An 18967-nucleotide genomic window follows, 5' to 3' on the forward strand; every position below is an offset into this window, starting at 1 on the left:
GATGGACGGAGCCCCATCAGCACTGCCCGACCACAGCATCCGCATCCCTCACGAGTAAGGAAGCCGCCCACGACGGGGCTGCTCTCCTGCAGGGATGCCTCGCACCCAGGGGATGCTGCACCAGTGCGGGTCTGCCTGGAGGGGGCTGAGCTTTGAGCGCTTAACAGACGCGAGCACAGCAGGAGGCAATGTGGCTGCGTCTGCCCGAGAGCCGCCTGCAAACGGGTCGCTCATCTCCCGTCCTCAGCCTGCAGGAGAGGAGGCTCTGGGGAGGGCAGCGGCAGCAGGAACGAGCCCTGGCCTGCAGGACCAGCCCCAGCCCTTCTCCCTGCACTTTGTGGGTAGCCCAGAAGCTGTTTTGAAAGCATGAGGCAGGTGAAAGCATCCCCTTGCTCCAGCTGAGCTCAAAAGCTGCTGATGGGGGGGATGTACAAGTGAGCACTGAAGGTGCCAAACTGCCTGCAAGCAAGGTGCTTTCTTCCCTCCATTATCCCAGGCTAAATCTGTAAAACTAGCACATTGTGTTTTCAAATCTTGTTATTTTCACTTGACTACAAACCATTTGAGCCAGCTCCTCCAGAAACTCAGTTTGGACTCATCTCCATAAACCTTTAGCAATGCTCTCAGTAATTGTTTGGGGTTCTGACCATTTCCCTCCCTGTGCCCTTCAAGCTGGGCCAGATCTGCACAATAAAGCCATAAACCCAGTGCCCAAGTCCCCAGATCAGTGCCAAATCGATCATCACAAGCCTTCATTGAAGCTCATCGCTGCTGAGCTGATTGGAAACGCACTTGAGGCAGCTCCATCCCTGAGGAAGTGGGGCTGTGCTGGGAGTCCCCTAATGAAGCCTCTCCCTGTGCTGGGTGTAAGCACTGAGCAGGTAGGGAGACACCAAATCCTGCATTCAGGGCATCCGGTACAGGGAGAAAGGAAAGCAAAAGGTGGGAGCCAGAGAACATCATCCCCTCCCCACAGGACAAAGGGATTTCACTTGCCTGTGCTCACGTGGAGACCTGTGGCCCAGTCCTGTGCCCCTCCAGCAGCCAGCCCAGGCCCCCCAGCTGCGGGCTGGGATATAAATCCCCTGGGAAGCCCCCATCTGATTGCTGGGTGGGCTGATGACAACGGCTTTCAGCTGGAGGAGGAAGCTGTGGGGCAGGACCATGCTCCTTGCCTGGCCCCAGCATCCCTCTCAATGGCCACGCAGCCACCCCAGTGACAGCTCTGAGGGCGATGGGGGCTTGGGTATCAAAGGAAAAAGGGTGCAGGGAAGGGCAGGGAATCAGCACAGGGAAAAGCTGGTGCAGAAACTGTGTTTAAAAGGGTTTTATGACAGCAATCAGCAAAGAAAGCATCGTTCAGAGGAGCTGCCACCCAGTGTGGGGGGATAGTTTGAAGACCACTGCATTTCCCTCCCTGGAATACATCCCCTTTGAGCGGTGGGGGAGATGCTTCATTTGCTTTCACACGATGGGGAAAAAGCCACCACACAGAAGTGGAGAGCAGGGAGGAGCTGTGCCGCACTCAGCATCCTTCAGGAACAGTGATGCCTTTAAGGGCTCTGCCAAGCAAATTGCACTGGTTCGAGTGTCACAAGGGATAAAAGCTGCAGGAGCCAGCCCATGCCAGGCACCGAGTGAGGGGAATGGGCAGAGCTTTGGGCATCCCGGGTCTCAGAGCTTCACCTCCGTGTACTCCATGCACTTGGCAGCCGCGGGGCCGGAGCAGGACCAGAAATCAGCTTTCCTCCTCTTTGGGTCCACGTTGACGTAGTCAGCGGTGGGTCCCGGCCCGTGGCCTTTCCCTGGGAACACCAGGGACGTGTAATTGAGGTCTTCTCCTGAGCAAGGGCCCTGCAGAAGCAGACACGGGCCCCAGGTCAGGCACCAGCATCCCCCAGGGTGGCTTTGCCATTGAAAGGCCACTGCAGAGCTCAGTTGTGCCCAGGGATCAGCCTGGCTCCTGGGGAGGGGGAACGTTGGGTACAGCCTCAGTGCCCTCTGTGGGCCTGAAGCCGGCACCAGCTCCCCTGCTGTGGTGGTTTATGGCAAAGGCCCCTGCCCGTGGCCGTACCTGTGGGCAGGAGCGGCTGCTGCCCGAGTCCTCCGAGGTCTCTGAGGATGTGTCACTGCTCCCTGGAAAACAGGAAGCGTCACGAGCCCCATCGCTCCTCGGGGCAGAGGCACAAAAGAACCAGGGAGAGAAAGCAAACGTGCTCAGGAGTGGACGTGAAAACCCAAAGAGCATCAGCGTGACCCCCCCCTCATCCCCTGCCCATGGGAACCGGGCTGGGAAAGCCCAGAGCAGGCAGGAGGGAACTGGAATTGTGCTGCTCCGGCCCCTTGATCCCTCCTGTCCCCAGGGGCAGCCGGTGAGGGCCTCACTGTGCACTGCACAGACACACTAACACCCATTTGTATTCATGGAATCATGGAATGGTTCGGATTGGAAGGGAGCTTAAAGCTCCTCCAGCCCCAACCCCTGCCCTGGGCAGGGACCCCTTCCACTGGAGCAGCTTGCTCCAAGCCCCTGTGTCCAACCTGGCCTTGAGCACTGCCAGGGATGGGGCAGCCACAGCTTCTCTGTGCCAGCCCCTCAGCACCCTCCAGGACCTGCAGGACCCCCTTACCCTCATAGCCTGGTCTCTGCAGCCCTTCCCCTCCCACTGCCGAGGCCGGAGGCTGCTGGGGCTGCTCCGTGGGGCTGCTGCTCTCCTGTTTGCTGCAGGAGTGGCTGGCTGGAACCAAGAGGGGAGTCAGCATCAGGCTCCAGCCCTGCTGGACACGGCAGCTTCAGCTGCACCAGCGCACTGCGGATGGGTTCTGATGGCGATTCCCACCCCCTTCACTAACAAGAGCAATAAAAGAAGACAGAGCTGTAACAGGATGTAACCCCCTGTGGGACTCTGCCCGCACCAGGCTGGCACAGCGCCGCCGTGCTGCCCTCTTCCTGTCCCACGCTGATGCTTGGCCCAGCCGGGGCTCCAGAGGGTCCCTGGGGTGGGGGTCCAGCTCCTGCACACACTCCACAGCATCACCAGTCACTCCCTGAAGCGGGAGCAAGAGCCAGACCCAGAGCAAGGACTTGGTTGTGCTTGGGGCAAATGATTGCCAGTCTCTGAAGTGGGGATTGCGAGCAGGAATGAGGAACAGAACAGGTAAAACCGGGTAAAGTTTACGAGGCAATGAATTACCTATCTTCCTGCTGAGCATGATGTAAAGTGCCAGCAAGAGCAGAGCATGTAGGACCAGGGTCACAGCTGAGATGGCAGCCGGCACCTTCCTGAACAAGAGGAAAACAGTTTGTCCAAGCGAAGGAGAAAACCCGACTGTTTTAAACCGCTCGGGTGCTGTTGGCTGCCTCTGCTTCAAAGCATGGTTTAGACCAAGGTTTGCCCCTACAGTTTCTGCCTTTAAGGCGGCGTGCTCAGAAGCCTGGGGCTTCAGTTTCAAAGATGCCTGGTGCTGCCTGCCCTTGTGTCGGGTGCCCATCTCAGAGAAGGGCGCAGCATCCCGCAGCCAAAGCCCTTGTGCCCAACCGCTGCCAGGGATGGGGCAGCCTCCCCACCCCATTGACCCCTCCATCGCAGTGCTCCCCTCCCTGCCCGCAGTTCTCACCCCCCGGTGCTGTACTCACCACTCACACGTGCTCATCCTCCCCGCGGTGGATGTGACACCCAGCCAAGTGCCTGGGGGCTCGGTTGGCACAGGCAGAGGCAGCTACCCCTGATGGCAACGAGCCGAGACGGTCCTGTCGAGCTCCATGCTGCTCCACGGCAACGCAAGGCCCCTCAGACGCGGTGGTGCGGCACTGCAGATGTGATACCGGCACTGCAGATGTGATCACCGGCACTGCAGATGTGATCACCGGCACTGCAGATGTGATACCGGCACTGCAGATGTGATCACCGGCACTGCAGATGTGATACCGGCACTGCAGATGTGATACCGGCACTGCACATGTGATCACCGGCACTGCAGATGTGATCACCGGCACTGCAGATGTGATCACCGGCGCTGCAGATGTGATCACCAGCGCTGCAGATGTGATCACCGGCACTGCAGATGTGATCACCGGCACTGCAGATGTGATACCGGCACTGCAGATGTGATCACCAGCACTGCAGATGTGATCACCGGCACTGCAGATGTGATACCGGCACTGCAGATGTGATCACCGGCACTGCAGATGTGGTCACCGGCACAGCCTGCCCCTGCGCCAGGCTCCGGCTGTGGGAGCCCTCCCCATAGGCAGCCCTTGCACAGCCGCAGGCTGCCCCTGCCGGTACCGTTGAGCTCAAGGGTTTCAGACGCTGCTGCCTTGGTACGTGACTGGAGGCGCTGGGCTCCATCGCGGCGCTGAAGGTGACCATGACGGGAACTGATTCTTCTCACTTTAATCCTCCCCACGTTTCTGGGGTTTGTAATCCATTAAAATGTTGTATCTATAATATAAAAAATAACCCCACCATCGAAGAAAGCCACCGAAAGGAGGCCACAGGTTTGGTGTCAGGCCCTTGCACTGGTCATGCTCCGGCCAGAAAGGTCAGGAGCATTGGAGACACCTTGGATTTAATGGTGCTTAAATGGTGCTTAAACGGTGCTTAAACGCTCACTTGGTGAGTGCTTAAATCCCATTGAAGTTCAGGGGCATGGGCCTGAAGTGGGCCCCTTGCCTTGGCACCTGTGGGCACAATAACAAAGAGATAATAAAGGAATTGAGTGTTCATTTTGTGAGCAAAAAAAAACACTAAATCTTCCCTCAGTGCCTATAGACTTAGTTTCTAAATGGTTTACACAAGGAGGAGTCTTCAGCTAAAGCTTTGATACGGTGATTAAAGGAGCTGTAATAACACGGTTCATAGCCTGATAGATGGATTGATAATTAGAGCAAAGGATTATCCATCCTCTGGATCAGATTCCATCGTTTCCTCTGCATTTCTAACAGTAACGAATCCAATCCTCCCCAGTCTCCTGTGAAATTCCGCTTCCCCAAAGAGCTTGGTGAGTGCCAAGCTAAAAGCCTGCTTCTGGCTGGAATATCCCCTCTCCCTCATTGAACTGCTCTGTCCCCAGATATCCTTCTCAGCCTGAACTGGCTCACTGCCTATGGGGGGGCAGGAGGTGCTGCTGCAGCTGATAGCAATCTGAGAGACGAGCTGCTCAAAAGGAAATTGCAAAAGAAGACCCAAATGCAGCTATCGGTGGCAGCAGCTTCTTTGCTGAGCTGGGCCATGAGATGGAAGCGATGATACGCACGAGCATATTGAAGGGTCTGGTTTGAAGATAACAGCTGGGGAGACGCTGGCAGCGCATGCACTTGTTTGCTGTATCAGGGACCCTGCTGCGAGCCTCCCTCCCTGCAGCCCCCAGCACATTAACCCGTTCTCAAGCACGATGCCCTATTGCAATCAAAGCTTGGGTACCGAGGAGTGAATTCAAGACGTCCACACTCCATCTAAAGGTAAGAAAAGCCATGGGAATGCCTCAGGTTATTCTTGTCCCATTCCAGTCAGGCCTTGGTGCCCCAGGTTAAGGCTAAAGCTCAGGCTCAGCAACGTGTGCCTGCAGCCACCCCTCGGATGCGGGCACCAAACCCAGCTCCCATCCTGATGCACAGCCCCTCTGCTCTATGAGGCACTGCATATGAATCCATATCCAGCAGTGCTTTACCTGGGGGTAAAGAGCTTCCCACACCTCCCCTTCCCTGCAGGACTAGGGGGAGCTGGCCTTAGGGATGCTTGGCCAGGGTTTTGGGTGGCCAAGCAGGGCTCCGGTGCTGCAGCCGTGCCCAGCGGGGCCGGATGCGGTCTCGCTCCCCACCCATGGCGATGGCAGAACGAGCCCACAGGAGGTTCCATGACGCTTCAACTGCCTCATTTAAATACCTTTGGGTGTTTCTGTGCTGTTTTGCAGCCGCTTTTGCTCCGGGGCTGGGATGCTCCATCCCCGTGGGCACATCGCCCTCTTGCTCCAGCTTCCAGCAGCTTGGTGCTAAAGGCAGTTGAGCTCCATGGGAACAAAGTGGTCCAAGGGCAGAGAGCCACGCAGAAACTGCTCTGGGTGCTTCCATGTAGAAGTCTTCTATAGGGGTGAAACACTGTAAGTCATAAGGGGCATGACCCCAGAGCCTGGCACCAAGGGGCATCCGCTGGCACTGAAAGGGCCTCCACATGCCCAGTTTTCTGCTTTCTGGGAGTGTTTTGTGGTAGGCAGTAACTTGCAGCATCGCTCTGTAACGGTGGGATGTGAGCAGCAGACCCAGTATCATGGGTTCACAGCAGACCTGGGGAGCACTGGACCACTGTTCCATTGGAACTGATTTTGCAGCTCTCACACTATGACGCTGTTTTGGTGCTGAAGATGCCCTGCAGCAGCTTGGCCTCTCCTGCACTTCTTCCCTTGGGAGGCTAGGGCCAAGAAGCAAGGGACCCCCCTTACTGAGGGGTTCCTGACCCATGGGGACAGTGCACGCTGGTTCTTAAACACCTCCATCACCACCACGCTGCAGCAGCAATCAGAGAACTCCCAGCATCTGGATTAATCCCTCTCTACTTCCCGAGGGCAAGGAGAGAAGCACAACGTACCCCTCGTGGTGGGTTCACCCCTGGGAGCTGCATCTTCAGCTGGGGTCCCCTGATGGGTCCCCACCACGGGTCAATCTCTGCCTTTCATCCTCTGGGCCCATGGGGACCGCATCATCCATCACCTCCATCCCAGTCCCTCCTGCTTCACCCACAGCTTCGGTGCCACAGGTAAACGTTGAAGTGAAGCCTGGTTGCAGTGTGTATTGGAAAGTGGGTGCTGCTGCTGCAGGGGCTGGCTCTTCCAGTGATGGATAAAGAGGTTTGGAGGTGGAAGAAGCCTGTGGTGAAAGAGCAGGCAGGGGTGCACGAAGCGCTGCTCGGGCGCGATCTGAGTCACTCAGAGCTGATTGTGGAAGTGGCTGAGCTAAAGAAGTGCCATAAAAGAGCAGAGGTAGCACAGTTCCACCCTGGAAGGAGCGCTCTTGGAATGGGTGAAGCACCGTGCGCCCAAGGGGTGAGAGGCGCGTTTCCCACACACGGTGCACAACCTATTTCATAACCTATTTCTAACGTGTCCAAGGGCAAGTGTGTAAAGCCGGATGGGTACCACAGAATCATGGCATCGTGGAACGGTTTGGGCTGGAAGGGACCTTAAAGCTCCTCCAGCTCCAACCCCTGCCACAGGCAGGGACCCCTTCCACTGGAGCAGCTTGCTCCAAGCCCCTGTGTCCAACCTGGCCTTGAACACTGCCAGGGATGGGGCAGCCACAGCTTCTCTGGGCACCCTGTGCCAGCGCCTCAGCACCCTCACAGGGAAGAGCTTCTGCCTAAGAGCTCATCTCAGTCTCCCCTTTATGACATCCCCTTAAACACACTTTAGCACCGCTGCTGCCTGGAAGCACCACAGGACTATTCAGATTTACCTCTAAGAGTCTGGGGTTCAAAATGACTTAAAAGAGCTAAATCCAAGTTAAAATAGATTTGCTGCTTCTAAACTTTTTCATCTCCATAATTTAATGCTGAATCAACTGTCCCCAGTCTGCAGATTATGATGATCCAATTTGGGTTTTTTTCCACTAAATAAACTATTTTGCTTCAAGTACTGGCTTGTCTATCCTATAGCTCCCACCCACGTTTATCTCCGAAGCCCAGCGACCCTTCAGGCTGGATTTGCTTACAGGATTTTTGGCTTATAAACCATGTCTGTGACAATCCACTTGCTGCTTTCAGCTGATCTTGGCACTTGCAATGGCTTTTGTTTTAGGAAGGGTTTGGGTTTCAATCCCTTCCACGAATATGTGATGAGGACAAGAAGGGAGGCTGGCACATTCAACTGCATCTTATGAGGGAAATGGGTAACACGCTTCCAACCCAAACCAGTCTGGGATCCTATGCTGGGATGTGGGGCACCCGCACGGCCATGGGCAGGGCAAAGGAAAGGGGGAACACTCCCCCAAAGCATTCCACCAGCTCAGCTGGGCTGAGTGAGGGCGAAGGGTGAGGGCCTGGTGCCGGGATGGGAGCCCCATCCTCTTCCATCCCGCACGCCCCCGAAGGCTGCCCTGCTCCTCCAGCACCAGCCCCTCGCCCACTAAAGCAAACTTGACCCCGGAGCGCCCGCTCTGCCTCGCCTGGGCCGTGGCCAGTGATTCATTGCTGCTGCCAGAGCCCGGTGTTGACTCGCAGAGGGGCGTTATCGCCGCGCGCCGAGGCCAGGGTGTGATGTTGGTATAAGAGCAACGCCACGGCGCTGCCGCAGAGCCCGGCGCTGCTGCCAAGCCGCTGAGATGAGGCACCTCCTCCTGCTCGCCGTGCTCTGCCTCTCCCTGGCCACCAGCTTGAAAAGGTAAGGGGGGGTCCCCAGGGTGCTCCCGAGCTCTCGGAGGGGCCCTGCGTGGCAGTGATGGACGAGGCCCCCCAGCAAGGGCACCCATGCAGGGACCACGCGGTGCTTTGCTGCTCCGCTCCCATCAGTCCAGCAGCTCTGTGGCCATCTCCATCCCCCTGAGCAGGCCCATCAGCAGCAGTGGGCTGCAGGATGAGGTCTGCAGGATGAGGTCTGTAGGATGAGGTCTGTAGGATGAGGTCTGTAGGATGAGGTCTGCAGGATGAGGTCTGTAGGATGAGGTCTGTAGGATGAGGTCTGTAGGATGAGGTCTGTAGGATGAGGTCTGTAGGATGAGGTCTCTGCAAGCAAACAGGGCAGAAAACACCAGCGTGAACTCCCCTTGGCCCTCATCCCGTCTCCCAGCCTGAAGGTCCTTCCCCATCAGTCACATTGAGCTCCTGGCCACGTTATGGCTGTGAGCAGGCCAGCGCCGGGTGTCTGAGCCCTCCTGCCAGCTTTGCCCTCAATCTGCTGCCTCCTAAAGCAGATCAAATCCCTGCATCTCACTCTGTTAGAAAGCACGGCGGTGGGGGATGCTGGACCCGCACCCCGGCGGTGCTGGGACCCCCAGGGCGGGCACAGGGAGTGGGGTGGGTGACCAGGAGCGGGGCTCCCGCAGGGTGACGCTGAGGAGGCACCGCTCCCTGCGGAAGCAGCTGCGGGACCGTGGGCAGCTCTCCCACTTCTGGAAGGCGCACAGGCTGGACATGGTGCACTACAGCGAGGACTGCGCCGCCTTCACGGACACCAACGAGCCCCTCATCAACTACCTGGATGTGAGCACCGAGCCCCAAAACCACATTAGTGCGCGAGGGCGGTCCCCGATGCCCAAAGGCTCCCCCCACGCTCCCTCCTGCTCACAGAGCGCGCTGCAGGCAGTGTCCTGACATGCTCCTGCCTGCGCCTTTGTGCCTTGGAATGTGGCGATGACAGGGGACAAGGGAGCACATTCATGGCGAGAGCTGCCTGTGCACCCCCCGAGCCCGCAGGCACGCAGCAAGGAGAGAGATCCCCCATAGCTAACACACATCGCATGCATCAGAGCACCCCATCACAAAGGAGCACTTCAGGTTCATCCCATTCACCAGCAGCGGGAAGGTCCTGTCCCCAAAGCCCCTGCCACTCTCTGCATCCCGGTGATGAGGGTTCCTTGGGAGCCCAGCAGGAAGGTGACAGCCCCTGCACCAACCATCCTGCCTTGTTGTCCCTTAAGTACTTGTTCACCTGGCACCGTGTGGCTGTGACAGACCAGGCAGTGCCCTGGTGCCAGCCGTGCCCCACACTGAACCCATCCATCCCCTCCAGACATCCCAGCACAGGCTCCCCTTTGCTGGGGGGGCAATGGCTGACGGTGCTTTGTGCTGCGCTCCGGGCTAGATGGAGTACTTTGGGCAGATCTCCATCGGGACCCCCCCCCAGAACTTCACCGTGGTCTTTGACACCGGCTCCTCCAACCTCTGGGTGCCCTCCGTCTACTGCGTCAGCAAAGCCTGTGGTGAGTAGGGGCTCCCTGACCAGCCTGCAGTGGGGTGACCCCAGCGAGGCCATGGGGTCAGCATCATGCAGGGATCTTGGGGGACCTCCCCACCCAGCCCAGCTCTCCAAGGCACACACAGATAACACAGACCCGGGGTTGTTTGCTCAGGCACATGCAGCAAATCACAGGACCGGGACCCGGCACCATCAGCCTGGAGATAGGGGAAGTGCTCGTTGGGCCATTCTGCTGGGAGAGCCTTTAAACAAACAAGCAAAGATGATAGCACACAATGCAGCTTGTGAGCGAGGGGCCGGAGGCAGGGGCAAGGCAGGCACAGAGAGCGCTGATCAGAGCATCATAGACCCATAGAACGGTTTGGGTTGGAAGGGACCTCAAAGCTCCTCCAGCTCCAACCCCTGCCACGGACAGGGACCCCTTCCACTGGAGCAGCTTGCTCCAAGCCCTGTGTCCAACCTGGCCTTGAACGCTGCCAAGTTCAGATTTAGCCCAGCTCTGGTCCATTCTCCTACCATGAGCAATGCCCCCAGATGCTGAACTGTGTCTTGGTAGAGCCCTGGTCCAACGCTTGCAACTGTGACTCCCTTTACACTCGAGGGAGAAAACTCTGCTCCACGTCTGGTCGCTGCCACCAGCCATGGGGAGGGCTCTGGGCACTGTGGCACTGCAGACACAGCATTCCCACTGATGGCTCCCGTCCCTTCCCCAGCCCAGCACGCCAAGTTCCAGCCATCACGATCCAGCACGTACCAGATGGTGGGGACGCCCTTCTCCATCCAGTACGGCACCGGCAGCTTGACGGGGGTCATCGGAGCCGACCAAGTGGTCGTGAGTCACCTTCGGCTCCTCCTGCTCTGCACAACGTCCCCGGGGCTCGCCCACAGGCTCGGCATCACCGCTGCCCCTCCTCGCCGCAGGTCGAGGGCCTCACCGTGAGCAACCAGCAGTTCGCCGAGAGCGTCAGCGAGCCGGGGAAAGCCTTTGTGGATGCTGCGTTCGACGGGATCCTGGGGCTGGCCTATCCCTCGCTGGCCGTGGGGGGCATCACCCCCGTCTTCGACAACATGATGGCTCAGGACCTGGTGGAGCTGCCCATGTTCTCCGTCTACCTGAGCGCGTACGGAGCCGGCTTTGCTCCGGGACATGGCTCAGAGCCGGGAGTGGCTTTGGGGGGACAAAAAGCAAAATGGGTCACGGGGAGAGTGAAGGGATTTTCCTCGAGGAGTCATGGGATGGGTTGGGTGGAAGGGACCTCAAAGCTCCTCCAGCTCCAACCCCCGCCACGGGCAGGGACCCCTTCCACTGGAGCAGCTTGCTCCAAGCCCCTGTGTCCAACCTGGCCTTGAGCCCTGCCAGGGATGGGGCAGCCACAGCTTCTCTGGTCACCCTGTGCCAGCGCCTCAGCACCCTCACAGGGAAGAACTTCTGCCTTAGATCCAACCTAAATCTGCTCTGTTTTGGTCCCGTGCTGATCATCACGGGCTGCAGCAAGGAATGACCCAAAGCATTTGTGGGAAGCAAGTGGAGATAAATGCACGTCTTTAGGATGAGGTGTGCAAAGTAAAAGGGAGGAAACCCCTCATTTATCCTCCTTCTCCTCCCTCCAGGAACCCGGAATCACCCCTGGGAGGGGAACTGCTCTTTGGTGGCTTTGACCCTTCCCGCTTCACAGGGACCCTCAACTGGGTGCCGGTCACCCAGCAAGGGTACTGGCAGATCCAGCTGGACAAGTGAGTCCGGGGCAGGGAGGGAAGGGCTGGGCTGGGGCACAGGAGCAGGATGAGTCCTTTGTGCTCCTTCCCTCCTTCCTCCTCCCCCAGCGTCCAGCTCGGGGGGGCAGTGACTTTCTGCACCAGCGGGTGTCAGGCCATCGTGGACACGGGCACATCGCTCATCACGGGTCCCACCAAGGACATAAAGGAACTGCAAAGCTCTATTGGTGCCACTCCTGTGGATGGCGAGGTGAGAGCGGTGGTGGGGAGCGGAGGGGGGCAAAGCCCTGGGACCCCCCTTGCCCTATGGGGCAGCAGCTCTGAGCTGGGGCGGTTTTGCAGTACGCTGTGGAGTGCAGCAGCCTCAGCGTGATGCCAGATGTGACCTTCACCATCAATGGGCTGCCCTACACTCTCAGCGCCCAGGCCTACACCCTCATGGTACTGCCGCAGCTCCAGCACCCCCGGTTCCCAGCGTGCCGGTGGGTGACGAGCTCCATGCTCCGTGCATGGGACTCGCGGTCACCATTCCCACGTGTTTCCATACGGGTGCGTGTCCGGTTTTACCCTTCTCCTTCCAGGAATACAGCGATGGAATGGCCTTCTGCACCAGCGGCTTCCAGGGCATGGACATCCCCCCTCCCGCCGGGCCCCTCTGGATTTTGGGTGATGTCTTCATCCGCCAGTTTTACTCCGTCTTTGACCGTGGTAACAACCGAGTGGGGCTGGCGCCCGCTGTGCCCTAAGGCTGGGCACCCCTGGGGCAGGATGGGAGCGGAGCCTCAGCAGGGCAGGGGCTATCGGTGAGCCTGGAGGTGACGAAGGCACCGGGGGCTGCAGCTGGAGAGCGCAGCAGAGGGTCCTTGCACACTGAGGATGCCTTCAGCATCGCTGTGATCTGCTTTGCGGCTTCTCTTGGAGGGGGGGGGGTTAAGCACTTGCCAATAAAAGCTTCCATAAACCAAACCCTGGCGTGCCTGTGTTGTGATGGGCAGGATTGGAGCAGAAAGGTCAAACCTCGGCTGGGATTTCCACGTGGGCAGAAGAGGACACTTTGCCCAGGTAGAGCAGAAAGCAGAAGGTGATGAGGAGCCTGGAGAGGCCCTGGGGCTGTTTCTGAGCCGCAAACCTGCAGGAACAACCAGTGATTTCCAGTGAAATCTGCTCTGATCCTCTGGGGAGCTCACAAAGACAACGTGGCTGTGGGTGCTTGGAGCCGGAGATGGAAAAGCAGCTGCACAGCTCTGCCATAGGGATGGGTTAAGGGGGTTGTCGGGGGCTTTGAGGGGCTATGGAGGGAATGGGGCCCTGAGTGGCTGGGGGAAGGGGGGGGGGCTGCTCTGACCCGCTGCCAGTGCAAGGGATGCAGGAGAAAGCAGAAGCAATCACAGCTCATGAGTGATGCACCCTGAGGCACACGCAGAAGGCAGAGAGAAAGGGAAGCACAGAGCAGGGTTATTTTTATCTGCGCCTCCAGATCCAACACTGAATCCAGGCCCTGCAGTGTCTGCAGTTGAGGATGAGGTGTCAGGGTCCTCTTCCTGCCTTTGGGGCTGCTGCATCTTCCCCAGAGCAGAGCAGGCTTTAGGGCTGGGTCTGAGTGCTGGAAATTGAGATCTGGTTGTAAACGCTGTGGTTTGCTACAGGAGGAAATCTCTGCCTTACTCAGGGTATCGATTGTGCCACTGACCAGCGTATGGCTTCTGAAACCGGTTCCTCTATCGACTTCACCCCAGCTGCGCGCTCCCCAGGCAGCACTGGAAGATAAGGTGCTGGGGCTGCTGGACAAAGGTCTCCTCTCCCTCTTGGAGCTTAACTCTTAGCACACCAAGGTGCTGCTGGGCACCAGCCCATCACCGCAGCTGCAGGCAGCAAAGGAGCACCCAGCTCCCTTGGCATAAGGACCACTCCGTGCCTCCAGGCCTGGACTCGACCAGGACTGCTCAATGCTGTTGGCGTCCCAGAACATCCAGAGTCACCTTGGCAGGTCTGGGGCATCCTTTGCATCCCTACACCCACACTTGATAGATGCTCAGGGGATGCTGCTTAGGCAAATACTGAGCATTCCAATAGGGAGCAACCCATCTCCGACTGCAGATGTGGCTGAAAATCCATAGGGAAGTTTAGTCCTTCGATGCCTTTTGCTTTCTTCCCCTTCCCTCACCGTCACGGCCCTGCAAGCCTCGGGGAACTGCCCATTCCCTCCTCATCCACATGAGCCTGTCCTCAGGATGTGGCAGTCTCCAGCCTGCGTTCATCATCTCCCAGCTGCGAGGTCTTCCCCATAGTCACAGGGCACAAAACCCATGCTCTTGTTCCTCAGAAGCGCTGACTTGGTGAAGCACCAGGGCAGGATTGGAGCTGTGGTTGCAGGAGCTGCTGAGCAGGGTCTTGGCCATCACCTCCTCTCCACCACTGCTCCCGCTGCCTCCATCCGGGCGCCGCTCACACCAGGAGCAATGACAAGAGCAGGAGCTTTGGGAAAATCCCTTTTCTTGTGATCCCAAGCAGAAGCTGGAGCCGGTGCTGGGCTCCGGGCTGGATGCAACCCCTCCTGCCCAAAAGCAGAAGTGGCTGCAGGCATCAGCTCAGCAACGCGACTGCAAACCCCATCTCCAGCTGCGAGGAGGGATGCGATCATCTGACCGGGTGAGCAACCTCCATCCCGCCGGCCTTGGAGGGGCACAAGGAGAGGAAGGAGGGCACAAGCAGTCAGGGGAGAGGTCGGACAGCAGAGCCCGGCTGCAAGGGCAAAGGTGAAGGAACCCGATGGAAACGGGCTGCAAACAGGGAGCAGGAGAGAGCTGCTCCAGGGAAACACCAGCCTTCACCCACCACCCACCGGTGAGAGCAGCTCAGGAGCTTCTGCTCATCCCAGCCGCTCCCAGCGCCTGCCCTGTGGGGGATAAAACCAGACATTTCTGGCCAGACAGGTCCCGGAATCACACGTGGGAAACAGGAGGATTTGTGCTGCCGAGAGCAGCGAATCTCCCCGGGGTCCCACGGGGGGTGCTCAGGGGAAAAACCCGACAGAACCGAGGGCAGCCGGTGCCAAAGCACAATCTGGGGCCGCGAATGCGCCTGCTTCCACCCTGCCCCTCTGCTGCCGGCCAAAGGAGCCGCAGAGCCCACAGCCCCCTCCAAGGGAACCTGCCCCTCCGCTGCCCGCCTCTGGGGACCAAACCCCAGCCCCACCTGTCCCCAGCTCCCAGAGCCTCTTATCCCATCCCTATGGGGGCAAGGCCCGGGGTGGCTCCCGCGGGGCCGCTCAGCCCTCACCCCCGCCCCGGGCAGGACCGCGGGTCCTGGCCTCAACGATCCCGGGTCCGAGGGGAGCCCTGCGGGAACCCCAGCGCCCGCCCGCGGCTGCGGCTGCATCTCGGCCCCTTTCTGCTGATGTCACGGCCCGGGGCCCCGCAGCCGCCTTCCCCGGGCAGGAAACCCTTCCCTGGATCCTCCTCCCTCGCCTCTCCCCTCCCCGCGGGAGCGGAGCCCGCAGCCCCGGCCCCCCCACACGCGGATGCCCCGGCAGGTGAGCGCAGCGCCCTCCGTCCCCGCGGCCCCGGGGCTGGGCACGGGAGCGGGGAGCGGCCGCCGGCAGGGAAAACCGGGCCGGGAAACTCCATTTTGAGCGTGAAGCTCCGGGAACTCCGGCGCACGGGGTGGGAAGTTTGTGCGTGCCGGGACACGGGGCGCTGCCCGCGCCGGGGGTGATGCCCGCAGCCGGGATGTGGTGGGAGGGGGGAGCGGGAGAGCCTGGACCCCACAGCCCGGGCAGGGGGGCTGTGCCAAGCGGGAACAGCCCGGGGCTGGCCAACGCATGCGGGAAAAACGCAGGGATGAGGCTGTCAGCGTTTCCATCCGCGCGGAGCCAACGTGGACAGGGCAGCCGGGAGGGACCACGGGAGGATGCTGGACCCCAGGGATGGCCGGGCACAGAGCGCGAGGGACACCAGGGATGGGGATGCGGCTTTGGGGGAGCCTTTCGGGGTGCTCCCGGCATCCCTGGGCTGTGCTGGGGCACCCAGGGGATTCCGGGCTCCTTTAATAAAGGCGCTTTTTCACAGCCCCCCCCCCCCGGTGTGTGCCGGGTTTCGGGGGTGCGATGGCACTTCCGAGGGAGAGGGAGAGGCAGGGAATCGCTGAGAGCAGCTCAATGCTGTGCTCTGGTGCGGAGCAGTGGCGAGTCTGGACGTGCACTGGCACCTCAGGAGCCAGGCCCAGGCTGCAGCACGGGGAGTTTCTGCTCCCAAAACCATTGGGATGTGAGCACGGGATGGTGCTGGTTTGTTGTGGACATGGGGATGGTCAGGGTGGGAGCAGGGAAAGGCCTTAGGGAGCCAGTGGGAGCTGGCCCCATCCCTGCAGCTCCATGACTCCCTCCTGTCCCACAGGGTCTGTCCATGGATGCCAGCAAGAAGGTGGATCTGAAGATAATCATCATTGGAGCACTGGGGTAAGGGGTGGTGCTGGCAATGGGAGGGAAGTGCAGGGGAGCCTGGGGCTGTGCAGCCCCTGTCCTTGCTGCCAGCCCCTTAAGCCTGGCTTTGCAGGGGGCTGTAGCGATAGGACAAGGGGCGATGGGTTCAAACTGGAACAGGGCAAGTTCAGGTTGGAGATAAGGAAGAAGCTCTTCCCTGTGAGGCGCTGGCACAGGGTGCCCAGAGAAGCTGTGGCTGCCCCATCCCTGGCAGTGCTCAAGGCTGGGCTGGACACAGGCGCTTGGAGCAAGCTGCTCCAGTGGAAGCAGGGGTTGGAGCTGGAGGAGCTTTAAGGTCCCTTCAACCCAAACCATTCCATGATTCTCTGTCCCTTCCCTCCCACCAGCGTGGGCAAAACCTCCCTCCTGCACCAGTTTGTGCACAAGACGTTCTATGAGGATTACCGCACCACGCTGGGTGCCAGCATCCTCACCAAGGTCCTCGTGGTGGACAACACCTCCCTGAAGCTGCAGGTGAGCAGTGGGGCTGGAGCCCTGTGTCCCACCATGTCCTGATGTCCCCAAGTGCCATCAGGGTCATGGGGCACGGGGCTGGATTCACAAGGCCTGATCTTCAGCATCCATGAGCAATCCCACCTGAGTTTAGGGGCTCAGCACCTCCTGAAGCTAGTCCCCTGAGCTTACCGTGGCACAGGGCTTGTGACATGGGTCTGTACCTGTGCCCTTCTCTGCCCTAGATCTGGGACACAGGGGGACAGGAGCGATTCCGATCCATGGTGTCAACCTTTTACAAAGGCTCAGATGGCTGCATGCTGGCTTTTGATGTGACAGACAGGGAGTCCTTTGAGTCCCTGGACAACTGGAGAGATGATTTTCTGGAGAAGGTCATCCCAAGGGAGCAAGATTTCCCCATGGTCGTGCTGGGGAACAAAATAGACCTCTGTGATCGGCAGGTACGGGTGGAGGAGAGTGGGGTGTGTGGATTGGGACACCTTGGTGCCCTAATGCTGGTCCTCGCCCTGCAGAGCCAAGCTTCTCCCTATGCTCTCACGAAACCCAGGCTCCCAGGCAAGGAGCTGTTGAGCTCCCAGTGCCGCTGCCTCTTGGAGGGAATAAGCAGGGTCCTTCCTTCCGCTGCCCTTTGCAGCAGGGATTGTGCCCAGGAATGAAGCATCTCAGCTGCCTGCACTGCAGCGTCCATCCAGCGGTGCCTGGGCGGACATCAGGGTCCCCTCCACCAGCTCCGCCCCGGGCTGCGAGGTGGCTCCATCCTCCTTTCCCGCAGGTATCCAAGGAGACGGCCTCAGCCTGGTGCAAGGAGAAGGACATCCCTTACTTCGAAGTCAGCGCCAAGAACAACATCAATGTCGCGGAGGCTTTCGAGACCCTGGCAAAGCAGGCGCTGTCAACGGTGAGCCCACCCTCCGGTGCAGAGCATCCTCCTGCCACACCGCGTGGGAGAGCCCCAGGGAAGAGACCCCACCAGCGGATGAGTGCTTAAAATAGATCCTAAATCGGCTGGGAAGGAGCCAGGATTGCCCTTTCTCCTTGCTCTCCCACGTGTGGCACTGAGCAGCGCTCCAGCACTGTCCTCTAGTGGCCGTCCCATGGGGACCTCCGTGTCCCCGCACCAAGGGAGCTCCTCCAGGCGGCTTTTCCATAGGTTTTGTCTTCAGCAGTGAATCAGACCCGCAGCTCTGCTGCCCAGGCCCTCAGCCCGGCTCGGAGCTGGCCCCGTTCACCCTTTCTCTCTCTTCTTCCAGTACAAAGGGATCTTTGAGAGTTACCTGACTGACTCCATCAAACTCACACCCAGCAACAAGCCCAAGAAGAGCTGCTGCTGACCCCGGGCAAGCACAGCCCAGGCGGGCCGGACCCCACGATGCCCATGGCCATCCCGGCCTCGGAGGCTGCCCAAGCCAGGCCCCCATCAGTGACCACTCAACACACTGGGAGCGGCTGCTGGCGCACCCCAGGACTTGCTGCTTCCCACCCCTCCGGAGCTGCTCTCCCGCCGTCCCCCTTGATCCGCCGGCACCCGAGCGGGTGACCCCCGTGGTGACGGTGCCAGGGCGCTGCTCTGATGCCCTCCATGGCCCCGCAGGTCCCCCTTCCCCGCGCATGTGCGGTGCTCCCGGTGGGGAGAAGCGGGGCTGGCGGCCACGGCGCGGGTCTGAGCCCAGCCAGGTCCCCTCCTGGGCTCAGCCGCTGTGGATGCAACCATCGCGTGCCTCAGTTTCCCCTGCTCCCATGCAGGAGTCACCTCCCGCCCCACTGGTGAGGACCCCCAGTGAAGCCCTTGTCAGGGATCCTTTTTTTAGGGAAAGGAATTAAACCGTTCATTTTTATTTGTAGACACGCACTTTATCCATGCACACGCGTACATGGATGCGCTCCTGCGGCCCCGCAGCAGGAGCATGGGGCGAGGGCTCGGGCTCGGCACAGAGCGGTTGTGCAGCGGTGGCCAGGGCTGGCTGTCAGCAGAGGGAGCCCGATGGGAGCTGAGCTCAGCACCCGCTCCCCTTCTTCCATCCACCCTTCAGGAAGCTGCGGAGGCAGAGGCTGGGGCTGGCCCCTGAGGTGGCCGGGGCCATTCCCCACGTCCCCGGGGCTGGATGGACACAGTGGGTCCCTGTGTGCACCCTGCCCTATAGGCCTCCATGGTGGCAGGGGGCTGGCAGGGGGATGCAGGCAGGATGAAGCCGGGGGGCACGGGGGGCTGCAGCGCTGGGATCACACAGCCGGTCCCCACAGAGGCACATAGAGAGGATTTGTGCCTCCATATCAGGATGTGAGCGCCATTAACTATTTCCTCCCTGGTGTAGCTGTTGCCCAGAGCCCTCCTAATGCCATCATCCTGGACCAGCTCTGGGCTGAGCATCATCCATTGTGCTCAGCCAGGTT

General features: G+C 59.8%; 2 protein-coding genes across 2 annotated transcripts; both read left to right on the top strand.

Moving 5' to 3' along the window:
- Positions 1–8172: 8172 nt before the first annotated feature.
- CTSE (cathepsin E) lies at positions 8173–12540 on the top strand. The gene is made up of 9 exons (XM_062605697.1): positions 8173–8373; positions 9035–9191; positions 9793–9910; positions 10620–10738; positions 10828–11027; positions 11518–11640; positions 11731–11872; positions 11965–12063; positions 12204–12540. The coding sequence occupies exons 1-9, from the start codon at positions 8315–8317 to the stop codon at positions 12366–12368; spliced, it is 1182 nt and encodes a 393-aa protein (XP_062461681.1). The 5' UTR covers positions 8173–8314; the 3' UTR covers positions 12369–12540.
- Positions 12541–14948: 2408 nt separating this feature from the next.
- RAB7B (RAB7B, member RAS oncogene family) lies at positions 14949–18149 on the top strand. Its single transcript, XM_062605390.1, has 6 exons — positions 14949–15154; positions 16017–16078; positions 16450–16576; positions 16801–17016; positions 17349–17474; positions 17827–18149. Exons 1-6 carry the CDS (start codon positions 15143–15145, stop codon positions 17905–17907), a joined length of 624 nt encoding a protein of 207 aa, XP_062461374.1. The 5' UTR covers positions 14949–15142; the 3' UTR covers positions 17908–18149.
- Positions 18150–18967: the final 818 nt, after the last annotated feature.

This window comes from Pezoporus occidentalis, unplaced genomic scaffold (genome assembly GCF_034315485.1).
Source record: "Pezoporus occidentalis ecotype Australia unplaced genomic scaffold, CSIRO_AGI_Poc_V1 ctg92, whole genome shotgun sequence".
NCBI classification, from domain to species: Eukaryota; Metazoa; Chordata; class Aves; order Psittaciformes; family Psittacidae; genus Pezoporus; species Pezoporus occidentalis.

Coding starts and splice junctions, on each gene's coding strand:
- CTSE (XM_062605697.1), top strand. CDS start 8,315: ATGAGGCACCTCCTCCTGCTCGCCGTGCTCTGCCTCTCCCTGGCCACC. Junction 11,641..11,730: donor TGGCAGATCCAGCTGGACAA/GTGAGTCCGGGG, acceptor CTCCTCCCCCAG/CGTCCAGCTCGGGGGGGCAG. Junction 11,873..11,964: donor CCACTCCTGTGGATGGCGAG/GTGAGAGCGGTG, acceptor GCGGTTTTGCAG/TACGCTGTGGAGTGCAGCAG.
- RAB7B (XM_062605390.1), top strand. Junction 16,079..16,449: donor ATCATCATTGGAGCACTGGG/GTAAGGGGTGGT, acceptor CCCTCCCACCAG/CGTGGGCAAAACCTCCCTCC. Junction 17,475..17,826: donor CAAAGCAGGCGCTGTCAACG/GTGAGCCCACCC, acceptor CTCTTCTTCCAG/TACAAAGGGATCTTTGAGAG.